Source organism: Anopheles darlingi, chromosome 2 (assembly GCF_943734745.1).
Source record: "Anopheles darlingi chromosome 2, idAnoDarlMG_H_01, whole genome shotgun sequence".
Lineage (NCBI taxonomy): Eukaryota > Metazoa > Arthropoda > Insecta > Diptera > Culicidae > Anopheles > Anopheles darlingi.
The window spans coordinates 44433007-44460851 of NC_064874.1; the positions used below are offsets into that span (position 1 = coordinate 44433007).

General features: G+C 48.1%; 1 protein-coding gene across 1 annotated transcript in view; it reads left to right on the plus strand.

Moving 5' to 3' along the window:
- LOC125949363 (uncharacterized) overlaps positions 1–27845 on the plus strand; it is a 117788-nt gene that overhangs the window by 22766 nt on the left and 67177 nt on the right. Inside the window, exons 2-3 of the mRNA XM_049676331.1 lie at positions 21817–22031; positions 26069–26204. Of these exons, the coding sequence (XP_049532288.1) occupies positions 21817–22031; positions 26069–26204 (351 nt within the window). The remainder of the gene's footprint in view (positions 1–21816; positions 22032–26068; positions 26205–27845) is intronic.

Consider the following 27845-nt stretch of genomic DNA (forward strand, 5'->3'; position numbering starts at 1 on the left):
ATGAGAGTTGTGAAAGTTTTGAAAGGATAGCTCAGTTTGAGCAAATATCTCAAAACTTTCGCGAAAGAATCTGCGCTCCCGTGTAGAGAGTCGGTTAAACTCATGTTAATTTTGACATCATTAGCTCATGTTAACTAGTTTTAACCTGGGCCCAAATTATGAATAATTCATTTTGCTAAATCATTTTGCTTATAAACAACGATCCGAAACGACGCTTCAGCCTGCAATGGTTCATTGTTCCCTTATCATAAACAATCAACACTCGCTTTAGAACACACATGCGCTCGGTGGTGCAGCACTTGTCAAACATAATTTTCAAATCGTTACGATCACCGATCTCGATCGTTCACACGTTTCCCACAATCGCTCCGTTTTACGATGACCTGATGCCCGCTCATAACATTCCAGGAACAACTAACAACGAGTTAACAACGAGCCGCAATTTCACAGAATCCCGGCTGACCAATTTGCCAAAGGATACGGTTTGCGTTATATAAAGCATATTTCCCCCCGAACGGTCATCATGCGCAGGGCCATCATTGCACAGTCGTGGTGGTGCAGTAGTAAAGATAGAGGCGTCTATACCACCCCCCAGGACAATGGGATGGGGTGGAGTGTTCCATGAAGCGAATAACATGCGATTCATTCCCTAACCAGAAATGCCTGCTCACACACATACACTCACACACCGAGAGAGGTCATTCGGGTTTAGCATTATTATTACTATGATTATAACCGAACCGAAACTATTTGTGTATGTTAATTTATCACTTTCCGACTCCACCGCCCAAACCGAGGCAGGCGTTTATCCGGCCTCTGACCTTCTTTCGCACCCGAAATGCATTGGCCGGCCCCATCACCGGCGTGGGCATGTGACATGGGGAAGCGGGTGTCAAGCGGTTCCATTTTTACGGTGCCTGCCAGCTTACGGTTGCTGTCATGGACTCGACTCGACACGAGAGAGAGAGAGCGAGAACAATAGGAATGCGAAGGATCGGGGGTAGGAGCTCCGGGGATGGATGATCCTTTCGGTCATTTCTCCAATTTGGCCTCACGCCCTTTACATTAGCTTGGGCCGTTCGTCGTCGGTCGACGTCGGAGTGCCTTAGTCGAGGTAGTGACGGAAAGCGACGGAAAGCGACCACCACCGGCCACGTCCACGTCCGTACGTCACTCAGTGGTTCCAGCGAATGACAGACTGTCGTTTGTGTGTGCGCATTTTATGGCCACTTCGTCCCACCAGCACCAGCCTCACGGAGGGGGCGCTCTGCTCGATTCTGCTGGGCATGCAGGCCGGGAGTTGGCCATTCGTTCTCTTTAACGATAATGTACCCTTCCGTCGCTCACTCACTCACACTCAGTTTCTATTGTGCTCTCGTCGGTTGCCGCCTGATGTGCTGATGTGTTCATCGTTGTTTGGTCGGAAGGGGCGGGAGGGCAAGGAGGAGGAAGGAACCGTCAGCGGCAGCGCACGGCGCAGAATGGGCTCGTTGTAACTGTCGTTTTATGGTGCTCTGAGCACGTGATTTACCTCCCCCCAAAAAACACGTTAGATGGTTGTTGGTGAGGCCACCGAAAATTTGCTCATTTTACTATTTTGCACCAGCAGGCCGGGCGTTCAACCTTTTTTTTTCTACAGTTGATGCTCTGGCCCCCGCCGTTCAACCACTCTATAGGACACGGTCCCCTGTAGACCATGTGCGTGAGTGTGTTCTGTGTGTGAAAACCATGGGCGATGGTTTTATTTATTTTCCCAACTTTGGCATGTTTTGGGCATTGGAAAAGTTTCTATTTATCACGTTTTACATTCCGGGTGGTTCGAGCGTTGGCCAGGCGACGTGTTTCCTATCAAGAAGTTCTTGTTTTTGTTCTTGGAGTACTTCGAGGCTCGTATTGTTTCGGTTTTGGCGTCATAGGCAGGACAAATAATGGTGCAGCATTCCATACAAGTTACTGCTGCATTTCGGCTCATTTTGGAAGAAATATTCTCAAAAGTTCTTAGCAAGACATAATTTTAAAACCAAATAATTTCTCAACATTGTCTCCAATTTTTATGAGACTATTTTCCATTGAATGTTGGTGTATTTGTGGTTTATTATTATATGTTTAAAATAGCTTTTGGATTTACTATTGCGATTTTTAAAATCATCTTAAGAGTTAACTCTTATCTTATTAATATTAATCGCTTTTATATCGGAATTTTGTTCTAAATACTTTGAATTGGACCAAAGAGAACAATATGCGATCGTTTAGCTTCGATATAATGTATAGGCATAACTGTGAGTTCCACGAAGTAACGAATTGGGAGGCCTTACATACTTGCTAAACAATTTGGTTAAGTTGCGTGATATGTTCTTTGAAAAAACCCGTTGTTCAGTTCTGCTAAAATACGTCCTTGTCGTAGATTTTGTTTAAACTGTGCTTCCGTACTTGTAATTAATTTTCAGTTTTTTCAATGTCAAGCTTTTATATTAACGACTTACTCGATATAAATAAGAAACAGATGATCAATAGCCACTTTAATTATTATAAAAACTGTGCTCTAGACACAATAAATTGTTTTATCACCTTTTGAGATGTTCTTTGGCATAACCTGCAAATCTAAATATGGTGAAACTGCAGATTGATTTAAAAATTGGTCTCAAGATTGGAAAACTCTACATCATCCAGCGTTCCATAAATGAAAGAGGAGTTGCTCGTTCAATTCATCGCTTTCTGGATTTTTTTCTCCTGTTTAATATGCCGTTTCTTAATATTTGGCATGCAAGGTCCTGTTTTAGTTGATTTTGCATGAAACTTGATTTTGCATTTGTAGAAACTGACGGTCATGTTCCTTACAGCTTGGCAGTAACACTCTGTTTACCATTTCCAATCGATGTCTTGGTCGCATTTAAATGAGGAAATTTTGACAATTCATTATTAAGACAGATAACATCACTCCACACTTCTGGGGGAGTTTCGCGGTTCCGGAAAAAAGGTATACTTTTTTATCAGCAAAGTCTCTACCTCCGCGCAGGCTTATCGGAAGCCAGTTCTTCTCCTTCCAATATTTCCACATTTCTAATCACACTCTGCTCGCTGCTTGAAAGCCTTCCAACAACCAATCCAACCAACAAAGCCATTCCGGGCAATTCACTTTTATTTGCCACAATGAGTGCGCCGCAGCTTTGGCTTTCCCGCAATCGTCGCGCGCCCGATGAACGGCCGTTTGTGCGAATTATCGCTCGTTTTGCATCTAATTCCAACACCAATAGTCGTCTAATCAACTTCAGGATATTATTTTGTCGATGTGGTTCCCGCCCCCCCCCCCCCAACCGCCCACTTCCCGGTTTGCCAGCATCCGTTGGATCTCCTTCCCTTTTACCAATTGTCGCACTTGCCATGAAATGGTTCTCCATCACGCTGTCGTTTCTCGCTTTGAAATAGATTGAAACATCGAATCCTGCGCCCGGACCAGGAACCGGGGAACTTCCCAGCTTTTCCCGGGTTGCTATTTTTGCTGCTTTTGCCAGCGGCACCCAACCCGGCACGGCCAATGCTCCAGACCTGGCACCAGCTAGTCGTCGGATAGCTAATTAAAATTATTTCGCCGCGAAACTCAGGTACCTCCTCCTCCGACGTTGCGTGTCTCCCTAGAGTCCTTGCGGAGTTCCGGGAGGGAAAAGGAATTTCCTTTTCCGCGCCTCGCATACATCCAAATGCCCGTTTCGAGCGGATAACTTTCAAATACGATCAGGCACAACAACAAATAAACTCCCGGAGCGCCCGGCGTGAAAATGCGTCCCCACTACGGAGACCAGACCATCCCAGCGACCGACCGACCGACCGAGCGACAGATAGCGACCGCGAGTATCCTCGGAGTACGCGGGAATCATCCGCCATCCGCCATGCTGGTGCCGGAGGATATTTTTTCGTAATTTTTAATCATTTTCGTTCGCACAAACCTCCTGCGGGTGTTTGGGCCGTTGTTGTCTGTTGTTGCTGGAGTGTCCCCGCAGTAGCAGCAGCAGGAGCAGCAGCAGAAGGAACGGCAGTTGGCTCGTCGAGTTTATTGTGTTCGCGTCATTATCTGGCAGATTTTCGTATTAGCATTCTCCGGAGGGAAGCTTCCGAGAGCTGCTGCTGCTGCTGTTGCTGGTGGTATGTTGTGGCTTGTCTCACTTGGCTGAATTGTAGATTTCATTTCCCTCTCTTTCACTCACAAACGCACACACGCACACGTACACCCGGTTCCTCGGTGAATTGTGGCAACCATTTCTTTTTCGTTGGCGTTTTTTAGTACACACCGTGCGGTGAATAGCATTCCAATTGGGATGGCGGAGGGTAGTAGAATGATAGAAATTATGGAAACAGAGATTGGCTTTTACAGTTTAGCCACGGTCCTGGCGTTGTGCGTGGCTGCTGCTGCTGTTGCTGCTAGGATGATAAAAGCCAGAGGTGGACTTGTCATATTTGTTCGTTCGGTTGGAACCGAAAATGACAAACAGTCAACCGGGCTCAGGGGTGGGGGGGGGGGGGGGGGGGTGGCAAAAGGTGGAAGTCGGCCGTGTTCCCCGCTCTACCGTGGCACCTCATTCTGTCGACCCCCGGGTGGCAATACCGAGGTATTTCGAGGTGGAAGCGGCAAGTGGCTCATCGCGCCCACCGCCAGCAGCAGCAGCGGGCGCGCGCGCCTCGAATAACGACATTAAAAGCAGCGGGTGGGCGGAAATGGGAAAACTTTTCAATTTCTTTATCGTGCGGTGCGGTGCGATGATCCGGCACCAGCCACACCGTCGTCGTCGTTCTCGGGATTGAGTGAAAGTGTGTTCGTGTGTGCGTGTGTGCGAAGCGCTCGTTCGTGTCGCTTGGACTGATTTGTGAGGAGCGAAATGAGCGCTTTCGCTTCGGTTTCCTTTGTCGTCGGCAGACAGACGGCACAATCGTCATCGTCGTCCTAGTCCGCGAAATATTGGTTTCGATTTTCCCACTGGGTTCGAGAGTTCTTCGGAACTCCGTTTGGGTGGGAAAGTTGGTCCTTGCTCGAGTGCCCACGTCGGTAGTGGTCTTAAGGAGGACTGCACTACTGTTCAGACTCCCTGGGGGTACTGTACTACTGTCCCCGTCTCGGCGTCGCCACCGGGAGGTTTTAAATTTAATTAACTGAAACTATCTGCACTTTGTGGTGCTTCGAAATGAAGGATGATCGTGTTGATCATCGCGCGAGCGCTCCGTCCACTTTGTTTACCAACTTTCGGGGCGTCCCCGTACCAAAGGATTGGTCGAGGATATTGCCGCAGAAATTGGGATCCTTTTTCCACAAAAAACAAAAACACTCCACTAACTCTCGGTTCCGGATGCTGCTCGGATGTGACACAATTTACAATGGCTGCCATGACCGGGGGAGGGGGTTTTGGGATATGTTAAGTGTTGTACCACACCTTTCGTTTCGTTCCTTCCGTGAACCGGGTCTTTTGTCTGTCACGCTACCGATGACGCTACCGGAACCGGGAACACAATAATACGGACGCTCTGATTTGGTGTTTTGTTCTCCCGGGAAGGCCCGTTGATGCGGAGTTTGATGGACCAGTAACATCAACGCATCGACGTTGATGGTTTGTTGATGTTGGCAAACGAATGATGGGATGGGATGGGCAGAAGGGGGGGGGGGGGCATGACACTGGGAAAACATGTTGCATGTTTTGTCCCGGTTGCTTGCCATGCTTGCTCGTGTTTCGGACGAACGCTACCGGGACATGGGGCCCTTCCCCCGTGGGCCCGTTTCAGAGAAGCGTCCGGAATGCCCGGAAGGCACCGGATGGGTTGGTTGGTTGGCCGGTGGTTGGTCGTGTTTGTACTGCGCCGTACCGCCATGTATCCAACCTGTTCCCCCTCGGGGAGGTTCGCATGATCGAGCACTTCCGTCAACGATAAACACACACACACTGCCCGATTGTTCGGACGCTGCGATGGACATGACAGATCAAATCAACGTCCATCGTATCACGAAAAACATGAAATAGGTGGACAGCGCAGAGGTGGTTCCGGGGTTCTTTCTCCCTTTTTCCGACGAACGAGTAACGACGAATGCGTAGAGAGGGGAGACGAGGATGGCTTTACGGACTTTGGTTTCTGGGTTCGCAGCAGTTACCTTTCAAGATTAATGACAGTTTTAGTTGCAGAAGCAAAGCGCATAAAGCGGGATTTAAGGCGAATGGTTTTCGCTCAAATTTAGTGTTACGTTCCGGTAAAGATTTTCCTGTTTTCCAAATAGAAGCAGTCGTGCTGGTACCACGTTTGCCACAAACGCTAGTCGCGGAGTCGCGGAGTCGCTAGCCGCGGTGTTACAAGAAATCCCCTCCATCATCCGGATGTCACTGGCACTCTATTAAGTGTGCGCTGTCGGAAGCCCTCAACCTTACTACTCGGTGATCGCGGGGCTGCTGCTGCTGGTGCTGGCTGGTGAAATTGGAAACCCTTTGGTGAAGTGTTCGCTCGTCGTCATCGCGTCGAGAGTATAGCTAATCTGTATGCGCATTAACAAACGATGGCACCGGTGCGAGAGGTGGAGTCTTGGCGGTGGTTTTTGCATATTTTCATTGCACATTGCAATGGCACGAGCGCCGGGAAGGGTTTGTTGGTTTAGACGTGAACATTGTTGACAAGACAGATTTGCTAAAGGTGTCAACTTTCCGGCGGCGGCGGCGACGGGGACGAATTATTGCACTCCAGAAAGAAAAGGGAAGGGAGCGCTCGATGATGGTTTACTGGTGGGAATGATTTCGAGGTAAAAAGATAAAATAATGATGGGAAAATGGAATTTACTTTCGCGGGCTCTTGGAATTCTTGTCGGTTCAATTCAAACTTATTCATCGCTGGGATTGAGATTGAAAATGTATGTTTAAGTGACATTTCCTGGTACAATTTAATTTGTGGTTATTCGGCGGTTTGTAATTAGAAATTCCGTGTAATTTGTTGTTACATGCTGTGTCCAGCCACGACGAAATTCTACACATTGTGATGAATATTAGACATTCGGTTTTGAAACTGGCATATGCTATCAACACGCTATTTGTGTGTTATACGATGATTACGAAACATTCAATGCTGACAACTGCATTTAGCACACATATAAGCGGGTTCATTTCGATTTGTACTTGAACATTTCTTGAACAATTCTTTGATAGTTTTGCTACGGGCTTTAACCTGGTATGATGAGATGTGTGAGGGTCTTTTGTTATCCATAGTCTGTCGGCGAACCTTCTAGATATCGGACGTTTAGAGAGTGCCGCGAGCTTAATTAAGTTCATGTTTCAAATTTATTTTTTCGGGCAACGTGAGTTTGTCCTGTAACGTTTTAACGTTTGCTCCTGTAATGATTGTTTTTTTCTCTCGTTTTCTATTGCTTGCTTCATTTATTTTAATTGAGGTGATGTAAACGTTTGGCAAAACTTCTTATTTGAAGGTTGTCTTCTTAGCTATCGTTTGAAGGGAAATTACATTTTGGGAAAAATCTCATCTTCTTCTGCTTCTCCAGATCAAATGTAGCTTGAACGTAGTTATTATATACTATTCTTCTATATTCTGTTGTTTCATACTTAACTGTATAAGAGTTAAGCACGAGATAATGCCTGCTTTTTAAATTTATTATTGCTCTGGAATAAATGCGGCTCCGTTCATAATTCATCACTAACGAAAAAAAAGGTCCGATAAATGTCAAGCCTCCTACAGTGTTCTACAAATGCACAAATAAGTTAAGGAAACCTGATCTGCAAAATTACCATTGTTTTATCATTGTTTAACTAGGGTCAAATGGAGTCTAAGGATATCCTATACAGCATTACAAATCACATGTTCGTTTTTTGTCTCAGAACAATGACTGGAAAGCGTTAATCTGATTGAGATCTGAGATGTTCAAATTTAGGGCACAAATCTCCTTGAATTAATAAGTGTCAGGCTCGAGTAATTACAATGCAGCTGCTCCTGGTAATCCCAGCTTGTGTACGTCAGTGCACTAACCCGCTGGTTGTGCTTACCAAACCGGTAACTGCACCGGAGATGGGTTCCGGTGTTCCCCGTCGTACAACAAATTAAATGCATGTACACACATTTTGAGTAAAATGTAAACATACTTAAATGTTAACTCTTTGCATCCTTTTGCACTGGCTTGGAGTGGCTTGGCTTTGGCCGTGCCCACATATTGCCGGGGCTGCCACCTCCCCCACCTCTCACCTCACTCCAACCTCCATCGTATGCGGTCTGCAATGATGGCCATCTGATGACAGTACCAGCCGTAACCGGTGGGTCTGGGCTGGTGGTGGTGATGAGGACGAACGACGCTGTTTCGCTCATCGTTTGCCGTTCGTAAACAGTTTCATTCTCACCGAACACCCGCTTTTCAATGGCCAGCGCAAGGGACGGGAGCTCTATGTATGGCGGGATCCGTTCGCACTGCCAAACGCGTTCCCCGGACTTTATTGCCGGGCAACGTCGTAATATGAGGCACTTGAGGTGGTAGTCGGGCATTGCCATCGCCATCGCCGTCGTCGCATGCATCGCAAACGGAGCATGCCCATGATGCCCATGGTCTCTCACTCTCTGTATGATGCATGGTCGCTCGGTCGTGAATCTGTGACACTTCATCCAAGTGGACTTTCGTCTACATCGCCCAGCCTGCCCTTCCCTGCCTGCATCGCCCATATCATGCATCCGGTTTTTCCTCGAAAGATCCCAAACGACGGACTCGGTCCCTAATGGGCACCGAGTGGTGGCCAAAAGGGATCCCGGCAGCCCTCGCCCGTTCTCTCTATCTCTGCGGGAAATGCGAAAAATAGTAGCTTAATGCTACTACTACTGGGGGTCTGTATGCTGGAACATGGTGGAACGCGTTACATCAAATGACGGGTTACGGACGGATAGGACCAACCGAGAAGCTGGCATCCTGTGGGTTCCCTTTTGGTGCCACGCTCTTGCCACGGTGCTTGGTCGTTGCACGTACGCTGTACGGTTGTGGCTGAAAGGAAGCTGAAAAATCGCAAAAGAAGTAGCAGCAGCAGCAGCAGCACCCGGAGTAGGAACAGGAGCACGAACACGAGACATAGCATACCGTAGCATAGCAGCAAGCTGATGGGCAAATATTTAAACACATTTAACCCACACGTTCCCCACGAACCAACCCGAAAGCCCGGGTTTGAAGGAAGTTTTCTATCCGCTGATACGATAGCTCACATGATGTTTGCCAGGACGCGAGGATCTCCCCCATCTCTTCCCACGGTTCTCGGTGTGTTTGTGTGTGGATCATCCTCGTTCATGAACAGCAGAAACAGCAGCAGCAGCAACGGGGTTGAGTGGGTGTTTTCGGCATTCAGCCGAAAAAAGGCAAGTGGCCGGAAAGAAATGGCAACCACACACACACGTACACACACACGGTCGCGGCGATGAGGGCGCTGAGCTTACAATGTAGCGCTCCCCGTGCACCCTTCCACTGTTACTGTTTACTGTTTGCCTGCATTTGTCTGTCAACACTCCTTATTTATGGGCCTCACTTGAGGCCCCCACTTGGGGGGGGGGGGGGGTTAAGGTGGGCTGGGGTGGTGCCAACCGAGCCCCCCCTCCCCCCGACAAGTGGTGATACAATTTGAACTTTATTTAAGCCTTTTGCTTTGGCGAAGAGAGAGAGAGATAAAGAGAGCTACTCGAAGGGTGAAAGGTTGGGAGGTAATCAAGGGGTACTGCCTACTCCCCGCTCTTTTGAGCTTTACGGATGTTTCAATTTACGCCGAGGCTCGCCATCATCGGGAGGGATAACTTTTTCGGGAGAAAAACTCGTTTTCGGCCTCGTTCATCGCCCCTTGTCGGGGGTATTTCCCCCCTCAAGGGTGAAGTTGGTGGTGGTTGATGGTTGAGGGGTGTTTGGAGTGGTTTCCAAGTGAACAATTTCATGGATTTAATTACACACACTCACACAAACACACACGACACGACGAACTGACAACTCAGTCTCAGAGAGGGGAAGAGAGAAACGCTCTAATCCTTCAGCGAGAACCTTGTGTGTGTGTGTGTGTGTGTGTGTGGTCACTGTGGATGGATTGGAACAGAAACTGTATCGACCAGGCTACTGCTACTACCAGGTTGCTTGTTTACTGGTGGTTGCTGGATTGTGGTGTCACTGCGTGGTTGCGAAAGAAAAAAAAACCGAAAAGAACGAAAAAAAAATCTGAGCATTTTATGGCGTTCTTCTTCGGCAGCACATTCCCAGCTGCCAGGGACACCAGGGACATCCAGGAAGGATGCTCGATGGAGAAGAATGAGAAGAATCTGTGACGGCGTGCGTGTGTGTGTGTGTGTGCTGGTCTGGTTACAACCCACTAATGTCTCCCCGTGACAACAAGCATATCATGTGGTGGTGGGATGTGGGTGGTTCGAGTGCTGCATGGAAGGTCACAACGGAAGGAGGAGGCCACAACGGACACAACGGATGTCACTCTGGTTTACTCCGAAATGACCACGCTGCTGCTGCTGCTGGTAATGGTGATGGGCTAATGGTCCCAAATGGCTCATTTGCCATGGTACTAGGGGTGTGTCTGTGTGTGTGTGCCTGACACACAAGTGCGACAAGACAAGGTGCAAAAAGGGCGTCACCAACGCCACCACCATCATCATCATCATCAACATCATCGCAACATTGTCATCATCATCATCAACCACTTCGCTTTCTGCTGCTGTCCCGGTTCGACGTTGATGAAATGTCGTCTTATCCTGGAACGGATTCTTGCGTCACAGCCGAGTATCACAACCGAGCCGATGGAGACTAAGGAGTTTGCATGCACTCTTCACCTCCTAATGCCACCGTGGGTGCGCCCGGTGCTGGCTTCTAGCTGCTGTTTCACCTGAATGAACGTGCTTTCTTGTGGTTTAACTGCCGACCAGACTTTGCATGTGTGCAAGGCTCCGTGTAGTGTACGGCACGACATCCTGTTTGCCAGTGAAAGGAGTGGCCACAGGCCACACGATACAAAACGGTTTCCCCGAACACGGAACGGGGGAAAACTATCGGAAAAGCATATCCATTAGGGAGCTCGATGCTGATCGATGGGCACGCGTCCGTCTAGACCGCGGCGCTGCTACAAGGCCTGGCGTTCTTCTTCTTCTTCTTGCTCTCCCCGGAAACACCTGACCGGAAACCTCTTGGAAACCCTCTTGCTTGGTCGTTTTCTGTGCAAAATCCATTAGTTTCGCATGATTCAATCACTTAGCGGGCAAACCTGGTTGCCTTCGCCGCCGTACACGATTGGTTGTGCTGGGTACACGAGCATTTACGTTGCTTCCTGCCGGCTGGCCTCTCCTTTCCCCGATCGATGTTCGATCTTTCCCGTGCTGGAGGCCGCTTCGGAACAGCAACCAGCACCTTTGAAGGTGCAAAAAAGATTAATCTATTGCCTTTCAGTGACGCACACTTCCACGGAAAACACTTATCCGCTTCAAGGTTCGCTTCCACCGAGTTTTCCACCGTGCGTTCCATTGTCTGTCTGGTTGGCATGCGTGGTTTACGGCCAGAAGCACCTAGCTGTTGGAGACGGAGACGGCACCCCCTCCTCTACGCTACGCGGTAAGAAGTCAGCGAGGAAATAATGAGATTTTGTCACGCTAAAGGTAACAGTAGAAAAGGTGGCGGGATTGGGTGGCCTCTTCACCCAGGCACTGGGAAGGTTGGTGTTGCGATAGAAAGAGAGAGAGAGAGAGTTACTACTATACCGTAGTAGGGCGAGGACACTTGCTAAAGTTACCAGCGCCACCGAGGCAACCTCGTCGTCGTCGGATCGCTTACTCTCTACCAAGCACGCCGGGGGATTGTCTGCCAGTTGGGGTTGGCCATACTCCGGGGACGTGATGAGAAGAAGAAGAATGCACGGAAGGTTCGAAATTGAATTTTGTTCGTCGCCCTTTTTCCTGCCTTTATTTGTCCCGGCACCACATTGTCCTCGGTTGCTGCCTGTGACCCCTTGTGGTTGGACCCTTGGGGCCACGGTTCGCCCGTTGGATGGTGGCAGTTGTCGTCGGTCGTTTGGTAATCGAAAATAGATCAAAGTGTGGGCGGTCATGGGCCAGGGGCGGAGACGAGTGCAGAAGAGTGCTGAAGGTTCTCGATCATCCTCGAAACGGTAGCGAACCGTACCGATGAGCGAGGAAATGAATGGCTGGTGGTTCGCGCCATAGTTTTCTCGTTCGCTTCTAGTAGCAGAAATGGCCGTGATCCCGTTGGATTGTCCTCGCGGTCGCTTTCGTCGCGCAGAATCGAGATTCGGTACCGATTGTGGTTTATTGAGGAAACTCTTGAAAAACAATTCCACCGTGGAAGTGTCTTGCAGCTCGCAGTGGTCGTTGTCTTAAGCGCCTCCGGACGATTTGATTCGCAGCAGTGACAAACGCTGAGGTTTTTGATTTAAATTTAGCAGCTGGCCGGGGGAGACAGGATACCCTTCTCGGCAACACTGGGCGACAAGTTTCACGTCATTATATCAGGATTTGCTGCCAATTATCTCCCCTTGGTGCTTGAGATCCGAGAGGTACCGTTCTTCTCCGTTGGCTGGGTGAAGGCGATTCCTGGTACTGCTGCTACTGCTGCTGGTCTTAAGCTGCTGCTAATTAGCTCCAGCGAGGGGTTTACCCGGGCTAATAAAAAGGGGAAACAAACGTCACGTAATCTGGCACTCTGGAATCTGTTTTGTAGTCTGCCGTTTTTGCTGTGACCGTCCGTCGACTTCCGGAGTGTTTATTACCGCAGGGGATCCGCTGGGAGAAAGCGGCAGCTGGAGTAGTGATAGTGGTGGTGGTGGTTGATGCTGCGACATAACTAAAGCCAACTATCTATTATACGATACGAGACGGGATTGCGTCAGCTTAGTACCGTTTGGTTCGTTGTTTCCCTCGTTTTTAATGCGCTAGTTACAAATACGCAAACACAAACACGCACACACACACACATACATGCCGGGTTCGCTGTCAGTTGGTTGTAAAACAATAGTAACAACTCGTTGGAAAACAAGTTACAACAATGATCGCAAAACTAAAGTTCGAATTCGAGTGAAACCACGAACGAGACATCATATTGTTGCGATGAAGCGAGTTAGAGAGCTGAAAAGCTGTCGATGTTTTGTTATCTGGGTAATTACAAGCGATAACCGTCCACTTTAATGTGGAGCCGAAATGTTGCTGTCGTGTGCTGGTTGGCAGGCAGAACGGGGGGGGCGCCACATTATTGGCATTTCGTGGAACGATGGCCGAAAGGACACTTCCCGGTAGGTTCCATTTACCTTTCCCACCGATCCGGTCCATCCGCTGGGGCTAGTATCATTAGCCGCAGTTCAGTGAACAATTTTCTCCGGAATCTTGTGCGCCGTTGTGGGGTTTTTGGGTCGCGCACCGCACCAACGGGTTGACTTCACCCCGTTTGCCCCACCACCCATCGCTTCGCACCATCTTCAGCACGCCACGAAAGTTTGTGGCCATTTCGAGCCGTTGAAAGTTGCTTTGGATGACTTTTTAAATTTATCTTCTCGGGAAGAAGTTCGCCAACTTCCCGCCTCTTTTTTTGTGGTGACCATCATGGTGGGCTGCGGCACGGCTCCTCGCCAGCGGCACCCCAGGTCTGTCCCCGGGGTTGTCGCGGGTTGCTGGCACTGGCACTCTCCGCTGGTTAATTTTTCGATCTCAATTTTTGATGCGTTTTTAATCCACTCGGAAAATCATTTTCCAAGGGTCCACCCTTTAGGGCTGGGGGTTATCTTGACTCGCGGGGGACCTTCTCGTTCAAGTGGAGCTATTTAATTTTCACGCAACCGTTACTGATGACCCGTTGGGAGGAGTGGGAGGGGAGGAAGCCATTCAGTGTTTTGAGTGTGAAGAGGAGAAGATGCCTTCCCTCTTTTTTGCTTCTTTTGGGGACCGTTTGTTTTTGCTGCGGTCAACGGCGACTCTGGCAACTCAATTCCGTCATTAATTTGGATGTCTGCCTTTCAGTACTTCCATGATTCTGGTTCCTTAATGTTTGTTGTTTTTTTTTCTGCAAACATTATCCGCTGTCATTTCGACCCCTTTTCCCCCGGGGGTGGCGCTAGCTAGCGTGAGGTTTCTTTCGCTTTTCATGCTGTCCCACATTGTTCTTTTCATAACGAACTTAGCGTAGCTAACGATATCGTTTTTGTAATGTTTAGTGTCGCGAATGAAGACACAAAGCTTTCTGCTTATGTGACGCAGCTTTTCTATTTATTGCAAATCTTATTTTGCTGAATAGATGTGTGCTTAGAACGTATAGACGTATAGTTATCGTAAGATTTATGGATTACTTACTTATCTTCTTATATCTCCGTTCTATCCTAATCTATGAGTCTTGAACTTCATCCTCGTGACATTCTAGATGGACTTTACCGATTGAGTCATCGTCCGCATTTATTATAAATGTCTAGCCTGGTTCTATGAAGGTCCTGTATAGCTGCAGCTACGTCCTTCTTGATAGGATTTTCGTGCGGATTACAATTGAAAAAAATGCGCTGAATTATTCAACAACTGTTTATCTCTCTACTGTAAATGTACCAGCTTGATCAAATGACAATTTGTTTGGTTAAAATGGATAATTCTGGGCAACCTTCGAAACGTGTTCGTATGTAGTGGGGCAAAAGTTTGATCCTTTAAAATCAGCAGTTTTTAAATTTCACGATTTATGTAAGTAATTCACGAAATAATGAGTACAGTTTCTGTTTCTGCTCTTTTATTAGTTAAACGAATCACAGCAACAGTTTTTATGTCAACTGGATGGGTATTTTGCCCCACTCGAACTTTTGCCCCTCCTTACTGTACCACAACTTGAGGAATATCTGTTAAAAGACAGTTTTATGTTTTCAGATTACCATTTTGAGATAGATAATTCCAAGAAATTGAATATATACAACCCGCAACCGCCTATTTTTGCCCTAGCAATTAGTTTACACATTTGCCTCACTATGAGAACGAACTTTTGCCCCATTAGGAACATTTCTGAAAAAGTTTCTATTGCAAAACTTTCCGTTTGTATTTCGGAATAAGGGCTATACCGAAGGAATCTGTGTAAATTTTGTGTTCTTCGTCGCTTATGAAGGTTTGAAGTAGGAAATGTCCACGAAGCGTGATACTTTTTCCAAAAACTCATAAAATTAGATCGAAATCACAAAAATGATAAGTTATCGCATATCTCTAACATTTGTAATCCAAACCTAAAACAAAAACACGTATGGTGAGGTGATTTCAAGACCTTTCAAACGGTGTTGGTGAAGCCGTTTTCTAGAGGAGCTCAATTCGAACTTTTGCCCCTTACCCTTTTTTTGCACCTTACTCTAGGTGAGATTCTCGACGATTTCAAACTTTCTGTTTCCTATTAGTAGGACATATCCGAGTCTAATCAGCATCAGTTCGAAAGCTTGTCGATAATTCCATTCTAAATTTGTTCTTTGTCTCTTTGACCTACAGTCCGATGATTTGTGAATAGCAAGCGATAAAGCATATGATCCTTATCGATTCTGAGCACAGGCAGGTACATTGCATGATTAGTAGATTAGCTCCAAACAACTACATCTACGCTCATCCATGTAAACTAACCGTGCACCCATTTTGATGCCCATAATCCGGATCGCAATTCAAATTCGGATTTGAAACTCAACCACAACTACGGTGCTACCATGTAACACTAGTTTGTGTTCGCTGTTGTCGGTGTTCAAACAACACTAGTTGAACACAGTTGGTCTTTCTGGGCACCAGAATGGATTGAAAACCGGCGCGTATGCTCTCGCGGTGCGCTAATAGTCGTGCTAGTCCAACGAGAGCACACAAAGGGGTTGGTTACTGCACAAGGCTGATACCATAAATATGCATTTACCGTTCTCGTGTGCACTACTGCTGCAGTGGCACGTGGGATCAACGTGGAGCCAGAGCACCCCGAATACTTACAAAGGACGTATATTCAATCTTTTGTTTGGACGTTAGCTTGCCGCGCGCATTAAATTATTGCATCTAATTCAATTATCTACAATCCACGGTCTTTACGTTTGTTTTCCCCATTATTCGACAACCTTTAAACGTTGCTGATTCAACACATAATATACTTCATCTCCACTCTCTCGCTCTCTCTCTTTGTCCGTCTCGTGCATTGTTTAACTCATTCGACTGTGTTACGATCAGAACCGGATCCTAATCGGTTCAATCGGTAAACGGTAGATGATTTCCCGCTGCATTTTACGATTGTTTAACAACAGCCAACAGCTACCGACACTGAAGCAGCAAAACTTTATCGTCGGAGGCTGCCACCGTCGTCGTCCTCGTCAGCAAACGTTACGACGGCCCTGGCCAACAAAACCAAAAAACCAAATCCAAGCAATAAAGTGTTGAAGCGAACGGAGAGCTCCGAATGCTAAGAATAATGTTCGCATTTCAGTTTTGCTTCGCTGGCTCTCGTTTTATACGGATGTCCTGGCAAGGGCGTCGATCGATCTTCAGCAGTAAGATTGGGTCTGGGATAGCAGGATTAAAGCAGAAACGACGTTTTCGGGTTTTGATGAAATGATGTTCTTCACTTCGCGCGTTCGCGATAATGTTATTGTGATGAGCAGCGGCCATCAAAATGGCCACGACACCCCTCCTCCAACCACGATCCGACGGGATGTCTACATATATTATGGACATCTGCTACTCATTCCGCCCATCACGACTGTTTATCTGTTTATTGAATTCTTTTTATTCGACTTTGGTAGCGGACGGATAATCGGGTGCGGGACCAAATCACTTCGCCAATCACGTGTGACGCAGCGCGAACTCGTAAAACTCGTAGCTTTAGTTCCCGTGCTCCTCGTCGGAACGCGTCGTGAACATGTTGCCCGAAAATGCAAATGCAGAATGATGAGCGTTGGAGGGATTGTAACGTGTTTTTTTTCTTCTGCTCGGGCAGTATAGAAGAAAATGTTTTCTCAACGGACAGCGGCCGATGGCGGCCGTGTTGTGTTGTGTGTGTGTGCCATTAAAATGAATGATGACATCGAGATGCCATCAAATTTATTCAACGTTTTTTCCCCTCTGCTGTTGTTGTTGTATATTGGGTTCGAACGGTCGGTCTGTTTTATTATTATTATTATTATATTATGGTCCATGTTTCTTCATTTTCCGAACACACGGCATTCGACATCGTTCGCTCGTGCGTGCGTTCGTGTGTGTTAAGCGAGTCCCCAATAACGGGTTCATATTTATCAGATCCCCGAAATTCCCGACAAAGTCGAGTCGAGCTTCTTCTTCTTTCCTCGTGACTTCCGACCGCTACATCGTTCCGCGAGGAGTCATATCGATCTGAGTTGCGGTGGTGGTGGAAGGTGAACGGATCATCCGGGATACATTAGTGAAAACGTTTCGTCGGGCTGCTGGCCCACTTCCGTTTCGGAGAGACAGAGAGAGAGAGAGAGAGAGAGAGAGAGAGGAGGAGAGAGAGCACCGCCACAATCCGTAACATGGCGATCCAATAATCGTAAACGGGACTCTGGTGTACACGGGACGTCGTGTTGGTGTTGCTTGCTGCGGCCGGTTTTTTTTGCCGTGGCGCTTTCCGGCCACGACGCCACGGCATAAAGATTCCCAACGCTAGAGGGTGGTAGTGATGGTGGTGGTGTTGTTGTGGGCAGCAGCGGTCTTGAGAGTTGGCAAAATAAGTGGCATGAAATAAAAATAAACATGTGGCTCCCCCTCATGTAGCCCTCCAGGACTGGATGCCACAATAAAAACAACTTTACGAACAAAAACCCCGATACAGGAAGGCGGCCAGACAGTGGTGGTGGTGGTGGTGGTGGTGAAGCGACATCCGCAGGATTTAGGAGTTTTCCAGCAGCCCGATGCTAGACAGCTTCACTGTTCCTTCACCAGCCATCCTGCCGTTGCCAGACCGAAAGACCATGCATCGTCGTCATTTTACACTCTCTGGAAGGCTGGAGTGGAGTCTACGGCATTTTTTTTTAGAAATTCAGATAAGTACCAGGACGGAATGAATGTGTGGACTCTTTGCTCGTGGATATGTCTGGGTTTGAGATAAGGAATGAATGTTGGAATGATTCCTTTGGCGAAACTTAAGTTCACTTCTCTCTCTCTCTCTCTCCGCCTGTATTGACGATGCCAATCGCAATACATTCCGGCAATCGGTGAAGCGAACTGGGTCAGGAGGAAATGCGGAAAAGTTTAAAGACAGAGATGTGCATTGGTGGTGGTGGTGGTGGTGTGTCTGTTCGTCTGGATGGCAGCAGTAGCATAGCAACTGTGAGTGCAATCACCCCTTTTCTAGTCTTATGCCTTAGTCCCAAGGACCATCGTCGCAACATCGTCGAGAGTGCTAATCGTTGTGCAAATGTTGGCGAGTACTTCGGATAACATTTCATCATCTGGTGGTGTTGCTGCTGCTGGTGGTTGCAATGAGCTCCACAAAACTACCGCTTTTGTTGTACAGCAAAACACGGGCCATATTCCGATCCATTCTGGAGAGGAGAATTCCGATACGGTTCGGGCTGATTCCGCGGTTCGTTTACAGCAAACAATGCATCATGCGGTCGCAGTATGGTGCGCATCCGCTTGATGCGATCCGTAGCCATCCAAAAAGCATGTTTGCTGACTGTAACTCGTGCCAATAAAATGCAAATAGAAATCGGTACCGCACCTACCGAACGACCAACCGACCGACCGACGGTCGTACGAGTGCCAAAGGATTCCGAGGGGTTTTTGGGAATCCAATGGACTAGAAGTTCAATTCCTTGGTTGCCGGATGAGACGAGATTCGCTTTTCGTGCTATGGCCTGCACGGTGGTGTGGTCTTGGCCCGTGGCTAGTTTGTGTTGGCAGCAGCAGCAACAGCAGCTTAAGTGAGCCATGAGGCGATGGCGCCCACCCGTCATCGTGAACCGTTTACCGAAGCTTTCAAATTTATAAAACAAACATCGAAATTCGATGATTACCGAGCTCTCGAGAGCCACTGGCTGGGAGCGGAGTGGTGACAGGGCAAGGGATCAGACAGGCCAGATCCCCTGGAGTCGCGTGGACTGGGTCCGCGCTCCGCATTCAAAACCTATTCACTCGTCACAATTTCGGCGAGTTTGGCGAAGACACGAACGATTAAGCAAACAGCAAACCTTGTCATGCCTTTTTGGCGGCGTCCGACGGTCTCTCTCTCGGGATTCTCTCTCTCTTTTGGTCTCTCTCTCTTGCTCTCTATTGCCGTGAGGGTTCCCGGTCCACCAGGTTTGCCTTTCTCGAGGGGCAACCTTCGATTTGATTCCGATTCCTTTCGGTCCGGTCCGTTCCAAAATGGCACAAATATTTGCCGAACGGCGTGAGCTCCAGGGACCGGGAGTGGAACCACCTTTTTGTGGGGGGTAGAATGGGTTTGGCGTCCGTTCGATCGTGGCTAGGGTCCAAAGAACAAAAAAAAAGCGAGCGAGAAGGTTGTTGGTTGGTGGAAAATGGATAAATTGTGCGCGAAAATCATTTCTTGGGTTTCGTCGGGAGCAGAAAAGATGTCGGCAGAGGCAGAAGGAGAATTGAGGTTCGAATTTGAATTCGAAATCGACATTAGGACACCGTGCCGCGGGGTGGCGTTTTTGGTGGTGCTTGGTGTTGGGGAATGTTTGTGCAATCGCTGGTCCGCTCCTGGTCTCCCGGTCCCGGGCAATCCGTCGAGAAGAGGGGGAGAGAAAATTACCATAAAAATATCGTTAAAACAGATTCTGAGTAGATAATAAAAGAGAATTTATGGTCGTTGCTTCCGCCGCCACCGAACCGGACCGAATGATGATGGTACGCGTCGAAACGGTTACGACACTTCGATGAGCAAAGCCTTTCCAGAACGGGGGAAATGCTTGGCCCGATGCAATAGTCAGTCGATGGTTGGCCTTTTGGGGGAGTGGGGGGGGGGGGGGGGAAGGGGTGGGGGTGAAGGTTTGCATCGTTTGTATCTATCTCTCGCGCGGGCCTCTGATTCGTCGCGCCATTAGGCGAAATGGTTGGTCAGGTTTTTTTTTGCAAACAATCATGTCGGGGAAGTGGAGTGTCTAAATATGACGTCTCCTGCCACCGGCATCGTTTGTTCTGCTTTCCAGATGCAAGGAATGGTCGGTTTCGATTTGGAAAACGTGGAAAGTTGCTTGACGATCAACGTAGCATGTCACATCTGTGGCAATGGTCTGAGCACATTCGAGTAAGGTTTTTTTCTTTGGTTAGTTCATCATTTCGTCTTCAAGCCACTAGAAGCCGAAAGAGAGAGGCCTTGAGGAGATAAAAGATGCGTGAATTGCTTGTGAATTAAAGGATAATTTTTTCGCCACGTATTTGCTCTAGGCATTTAGCATGAAGTTATTTATTCTTTTTTTTTTGTTTAATAATCATATTGGGTGTAAAATTCTTCTTCGTATTCATAAAGTTCCTGTTTTTTCAAATCATGTCACGAAGTTTATGGCTTATTTGTCCTTGGTTTCATCAAATTCGTTCAATCGCCTCTTTCTAGTCTAAATGCGTTAGACCCACTCTGTTCCATGCTAAAATAATCCATACAGTGCATCTCTTTTTAATGCTTTTACTGACGTCTACACTACGATACTCGAATGTAACTTTAGCGCAAGAAACTATGGACAAGAGAACATCGAACGATCTATGTTGGTTGGAAAATCGCTTACAACTCTGTGGCACTAGTGCTGGTTTCTAATCCTTAATTCCGTTGTATCCGTGCAATTAGACCATATACCGCACAGGGCATTTAACTATCGTTGGTCTAATAGTTGCAACTTGCAAGACACCCAATGACAGTTAAGCCAATGGCAATTACCACAAGAAAACGTTTGCTACTGTGGATTGGCAGCTTTAGCAATCACTTGAAGAACTGCAACTGTTTGAACTTATTCACTCTTAAAACCACCGTCTGTACCAAGAACACTCCACCGGGATGCGTGCGATTGCGACAGCAGCAGACACCGTTACACCGACCGACCAACAGCTTGACCTTGGCAGCGCACATACTTTAACTTCCGAGCGCCAACAGACAACGCTACCCCCTTTCCGTTGATGAACATTAATTTTCATTAAATTAATTAAGTTACACACTGCACGGGACTAAACCACTTGGCAGTGGAAGGCTCCATCTTGATGTAGCCTTCCTGGTGGTGCTGAGCATACGAGCTTGCAGCCAGCAGCATGAATGTGAATTCACCAACGCTATCAGCACACACGGGGCTTGGAAGGCTTCTGATTCTTCTTTTCCACTCCACAAGCAGGCACACACGCAGGAACACACACACACACACACACACACACGCACACACACACCTCGCTGCTGGAGTTGATTTGTAAGGCTCTTTGGGCTGCCCTTTCGGTACACATGTTCCGCAACGCTAATGCTAATGAATAAGTCCGGGCTAGGCATGTTTGTTGCGTTGCTGATTAAGCCCTTGAGATCTCGAGACCTGGGTTGGCTGGCTGGCTGGCTGGCCGGCTGGTCGGGGTGTTCGAGTACGAGATGGAGAGCATCCTTGTGTGTGTTGTGTGTCGTTTCGATTAACTCGCGGACGGGCTGGTGAAAGGCCTTGCGGATGAGGGAACCCCAGGGGGGAGGACAGGGGCTTATGTATACTTTCAATTAGGAATTCCCACTGTGGGACGCGTAATAGAATGTTTTGGTAAAAAGTTTTGTGGCCCATCAAAGAACTTAGTTTCGAGAGAATTGAGCAATATTTAAATGATCTACTATTCACTTGAAACGCTTTTTTAAATGTTCCACTTCCATTCCGTTCTTTGCAGATTATGGTTTCGGAGCGATTCGATCGGTTCAGCTGGTGGTGGAACCGCCGGCGGTACGCCGTGGCCAACACGCCACCTTACGCTGTCTGTACGAGCTGGACGATTCGCCGCTGTACTCGGTCAAGTTCTATCGAGGATTGCGCGAGTTCTACCGCTACTCACCGAGCCAGCTGCCGAGCAAGAAGATTTTCCCCTTCCCCGGCATCAACGTTGACGTAAGTATGACATTTCAATTGCTCGCGACAAAATTCAGTGTCCCGCTATCGCTGGCAGCAACGTGTCCTTTTCTGCCGTGCCGACAAGTGACGAGGCCGATCCCTGCTAACCCCACTGCTGAAAAAGAAACGCAACCGGCAAGAGCAAGAGTAATTGAATGGCATTTGCCTCAACTGACACTAATCCGTCTTCTGAAGATACCCGGTAGTCGCATGACTGGTCGTAGTCGCCGTCGTCGTCTTGGCCGGTGTCCTTCTGAAAAGGACTTTGTCCGAAAAAGAATCTAATGAAAAGCATGCTCCACAGCACACCAGGAAACATCATTAATAGAGAGGCAGCTTTTCATTTGGCAGACTATTTTCCGCGACCAGCGGCGCAAGAAGGGTGGACAAGAAAGCGAACAAGAAGTCAGCGGAAGTCACGCAGCCACTGGACAGTGGAATAGAGAGGTTTTGTGTTAGAGAGGCGGAAGACCTTAAGAAAGGATCATCATCATCGTGAACCATCATCGTGGTTCAACAGGCAACAGGCAACCGAGCAGTAAGCAGCACTCGGAATCGGGAAATGGTGATCGGTGGGAGGGAGAAAAAAAAAAAGAAACTAGAAAGTGTGGCCGCTGCTGTCGCATGTCGTGACGGATAAGATAAGAGGACGGATATTCGAAACGAGAATTTCACTTCTGCTACTGTTGCTCGCTTTTCGTTCATGTTCTATTTGAAACAATGATCTTTCGTTCGTTTTTGGTGCCGGTCTGGCACACTTTTGTCAAGATTTTGCTATTTCTGGACGAAAAACCCGCCCGGTTTAGCGCTAACCGGCGGACCCGGCGAATAAGACGTTACGTAGAATGCAAAAAAAAATGCCTAGTCGGAAGCCGGATTTGTAAGCAGCAAAGCGTTGACTTTTCATCCATCCACCCATCCAGTAGGAGGGATTCGGGATACTCGAGTTTGCGAAAGGCAAAGGCTTACCGCCAAAGCGATGAGCCGGGACCGATGATTCTTGGGAATTCTGACTTAGCGCCAAGGGAAGCCTCTTTCGTTGCCCTCCCTCTTTTTTTCTCGGCTCGTGCGCGCTTTGTTTGTATGTTTTTGCGATCGTCCTGAATGCTGAAGGAAGAAAGTGGTGGTCGTGCTGGGCCCCGGGAACAACATCCGCCGTTGGCCAAACGGTTCCCCTCCCAAAACGGTCATCCTGCCCGCGTCCTGCCATTCCTGGTCCTTTTGCTGCTCGTTATTAACTTATTAATTATAATTGGAAGGCCGAAGATTATCTTTTCCCGTCGTCGTCGTCGTCGTCGTCATCGGGTTGGTCTTTTTTGTGACGCTTTTTGCTCACTGCCCCACTCACCCACGCTTGCCGGTTTGCCAAAGTGGAAGGATTGCTGACTGACTGACTGACTGCCGGCGTCTTGTGCCTTGTGGATTTGTGCCGTCTCAATGGTCCTTGAGCTATCGCGTCTGATCGCTGGAGCTGGAGGATTTGATCCGGGCCTCTCGCTCGCTGCTCCGGATCGTTTCGGATTTTCTTCCATTTTTTTTCCTCATCCCCCTTTTTTCGTTCGTTTCCGTTGCCTTGCGGATGAACTGTGTGCCACTTTGTTTGTACGCTGTACGCGTCGATTAGTCGATGGGGGCTTTGAGAGGGATAAGCGTATTTTTATGAAAAGTGAAGCTTGGGGGCGAGTGATTATCGAAAGGGCGAAAAGGCAAACAACAGGCCTCGGGTTTTGTGCTGATGATTATCATAATGAACGGCGCAATGAATCAAAGTGATTTCGTGCTCGGAAAGTTTGCCACGAGCCTCTCTGCGGCCGCCCCCGGGTTTTAAGAGTGATTAGCGTTGGGTTGATGTTGGATTTGGATTCAAGTTTTTTTTGCTGTTTCTGTTCCCTCGGACATCGTTTCCCTCGTAAAGTGGTTAGCGATTTCAAACGCAATTCGCAGCAGTTGGACAGGACTCGCTTTGATGGCTTTTCGTCAGAAACGTCACAACCTAGCTGTGGCTTGTAAGAACGATAATATTTATGATATTGTTCCAAGAGACCCAACCAACGGCAGTGGTTTGGCTTTTGGTTTGGTTTTTAGGTTTGAATCCGGGTGAATATATCCATTTCAAAATTGGCCGCCTCGCTGCCTCTCCCGGGGAAATGGTAAAACAAAACGGAACGGAACGCTCGCACCGCAGGATACACAGATCGATATCATCGGTGGTATCTTGAGCCGGCCATGCTCCTGAGGCTGGCTGTTTATCTTGGAGAGTTTATCTTTCATTTTCCCTGCCCCGTTGCTCCTCCCCGCGGACGGCATTCGCGCACTGGCAAATTGATGCCAGTGGAATTGTTTGTTCTGTGATTTCGCGCGTGGCAGTGGCTGTGGCTGTGTGTGTGTGTGATAAGTCCAATTTGGTTTTTGGTAGATCTCCTATTTTGCTTCGTTTTTCGTTCGCTTCTCCAAACGAGAAGCGAGGGCCGCCGTTGCTGCTGCTTAGAAAATGGGCCATTCATGGTATGCCATTCCCGGGTTTCTACTACCCGGGTTGACACAGAAACGAAGGACACAAACACACCACACACATACAGATGGCGACGCGAAAGCTGCTCCCGTTCTTGTTTGAGATGACGCATAAGGCATGGCAAGGAAAACCGATTGGTAGACGAAGCCACGTGCGACACACACACACACTCAGTTGGGTTGGGGTAGCGCGTGAGGTCGAAGATCGCCTTCTTATGACATATTTATGAGATTATCGGCATCGACTAAATTGCCTCTATAGTGGCCCCACTGGTCATGGATTTGCTTGTCTTCCCTTCGCCTTTTTCGTGGCCGCGCGACAGCGATTGTGACACGTGGAATCGAGGTCTCTGACTTGTGACTTGTGTGCGTGTGTGTGTGTGTGTGCTTCCTATAAATATAATATTCGGTTCGGGCAGCTTTAGATCTCTTTTGCTCTGCGGAGCGAAGCTTGTATGGACTCTTGATGTTGAGCTAATGGCGGCCATACACGCGAACGGAGCGTGTTAACTGTGGTTGTTCCTTTCCTTGTACGCTTTCAACATTCGCAGTCCTTTTTTGCCACAACATTCATCGTTCCTGTTCCCGCGGTAACGCGTGGTACATTTAACCCCCTTAAACGATCGCCAAAGCGGTCCGTTGAGCGGTTCTCACTTGCCGGAATAGTTTGCCGGGATAGAAAGCGAACGCGGGAAAATATACTTAAAGAGGAACCGGCTTAGTCCGGCCGACAATGGAAGAATGGAGCCAGCAAGGATCAAAAGATCAACGGAATAAATGACCTCCCATTTCTGCGGGGTGGAACGCTTGTCGTCGAAAGTTGACTCCGGTGCCGGTCGCGTGCAGCAGGATCGAAACCCGGGCCCCGGGAATCATGTTGCCTTCTCCGTTGGAAGCCGGTCCCCGTTTCGTTTCGTTCGTTCGTCGCTACACGTTCGTCTCGGTCGGATAAAGTCGAAGCTGTTTCCATCATTTCTAGCGAAAATGAATGAATTATTCGTTGAATCATAAATATGGAGTAGAAGTAGTTATGAGTCGCGCAGTAGTCTCTCGCATGAAACCGGTACCGCCGGTCGCCGGTCGGTTAGTGGTTGGGGCAATGCCGGCACAAAATCGCTCATATGAAAACGAATCAAATGGCCATAGATGATGATGATGATGATGATGATGATGATGATGATGGTTCCGGGGTATTATGGCGGATTGAATATCCATTTCCGCTTCGGTAATAATCACGAGCCAACACAAGAGCGCCTCATGTGTGTGCCGGTGTGTGTGTGTGTGTGTGTGTTTGTGCGTCGTGGAAATGTGCTTAAAACAGACGACTGCAGCTTAATGATGTTTCGGATTAATGCATTTGATGACGATTATGTTTAGCTGCTTCTCAGCATGGTTCGATGCTGCTGAAAGTGTGATAGAATGTGTGCCGATACGAGCGATTTTACAGAAATGTGTTGACAATGCGAGTGCTGCTAGTTTCCCCTGGTTTTACAATGAATTCCACCGTCTCCTCTCTTCCGTAGGCCTCACTGTCCGACAACCGGCAGGTCGTCATCAAGAACGTTGGCTTCGGATTGTCCGGCAACTTTTCCTGTGAAGTGACGGCCGATGCGCCCTCCTTTTCCACCGCCACCGAGCAGGCCAGCATGCAAGTAGTGGGTAAGTTAGTCGCATAATCTCTTTCCTTCTGTCTCTGCTACGTTGTACGCTACGGCTACATGGCTCGATTCCATGTGGTTATCCCCGGGGGGCGCTGGGCAGTGCATTCATTCCCTTCAGGTAGCCAAACATGCAGCATAATCCTAATGACGATGAGACTTGCGTTATATTTGTACATGTGTATGCGCGTGTGTGTGTGCACAGTGAGGATAAGACAATATTACCAGAGAGTAGTGTAGTAGCAGCAGCAGGAAAATGGAGAAGGCAATGGTGCAATTGGATTTCATCCGAAGGGAAGCAGTGCGGTTCCTTTGTGGTGCGCGCTTCAGGAGGAAAACTTGTTGTGTTCGTATTCGGAGGCTTTGCCCTTCTCGGAACGGGATGATCCTGACTACTGCTTCACTGGCACTCTGCCGGTGCTCTGCCCGATATCCGATAAGCATCGAAACGACAATTTTCCGAATGGATTAGGCTAAATCAAATTACGACAGTAGAAATGAGAAACCACATCCACCCCATCGGGTTAGTAGTTGGTGCTGGTTGCGTAACCATGCTCGAACCCACAGCAGCAGCAGCAGCAACAACATGGAGTCTATGGAGTGCAGCAGCATATTTCGTGCCCCAAGGGCTCGAGTTAGATGCGAAGTGCCTTACCTGAACCAGGGATCTATGTCGGTTCGTTCCAAGGGAACATTTTGTAGACTCGTTTCTCGTCGAATGTGACGTTAGGTCCCAAACTTGAATAGTCATTTTCAAATCGCACAAAAAAAAAACCAGATCCATGTAAAACCGTAGCATAACGGCTATGGGATTCCGGCTACTTAGCCCTCAAGCGAGAAGAGGAACTTGAACCCGAACCCGAATTGAAGAGATATGCTTTCACCGATAACGCCAGTGAATTGGTAACATTTTGTTAAATTGAGGAACCGATCCGGAATGTGTTCCTTCCGAGGACGCCGAGTAGGTAACCATAGCGACCATTGCTTCGGTTGCATTGCGCCCCATGTGCGGTGTGATTGACCGAAACGGTCTGGATCCCTGAAAAAGGGTTTTGTGATCAGATAATTGACGAGACGCTTTTGTGATAAGGCGCCGAAGGGCCCAAGGACATCCTAATGGGACAGGGATGCTCTACCCCTCTCTCATCTCTGCTTTCTTATCATGCTTGATTGAGCGGTTTGTGGAGGGCTCATCGTATGGGGCTCAGATCCGTAAGTCGTCTCTGATTATGAGCACGATTATCAATGGTTTACTCAAAACTTAATGCTCCATTTTGTGGGGAAGCTCTCATGAATAATGCATGGACCACTGAGACTGTTTAAAATTTAATGAAACCCCCGAGAACTGAATCGAGCTCTCTTGATGCTATTGTTATACACGCCAAAGGTCACACCAAACAGATGACCAGAAGAAGCAGAAGACGGTCAGTAGCCCAATGGCAAACATCTTCGCGACATCGGCTATCATAAACACAAACACAGAGTCCACAACCGTCCGAGGCTCTTATGCTCTGCTTCAGTTCTTACTCAAGACTCCCTTCCAGCTGATCCAGTCACCAGGCCACTACCGTTCCCTGTGCCGAACAGTGTGTGCGCCATCTGACTTGTTCAAGGCGATTCCCTTTTTTTCTCTTGCTCCTGT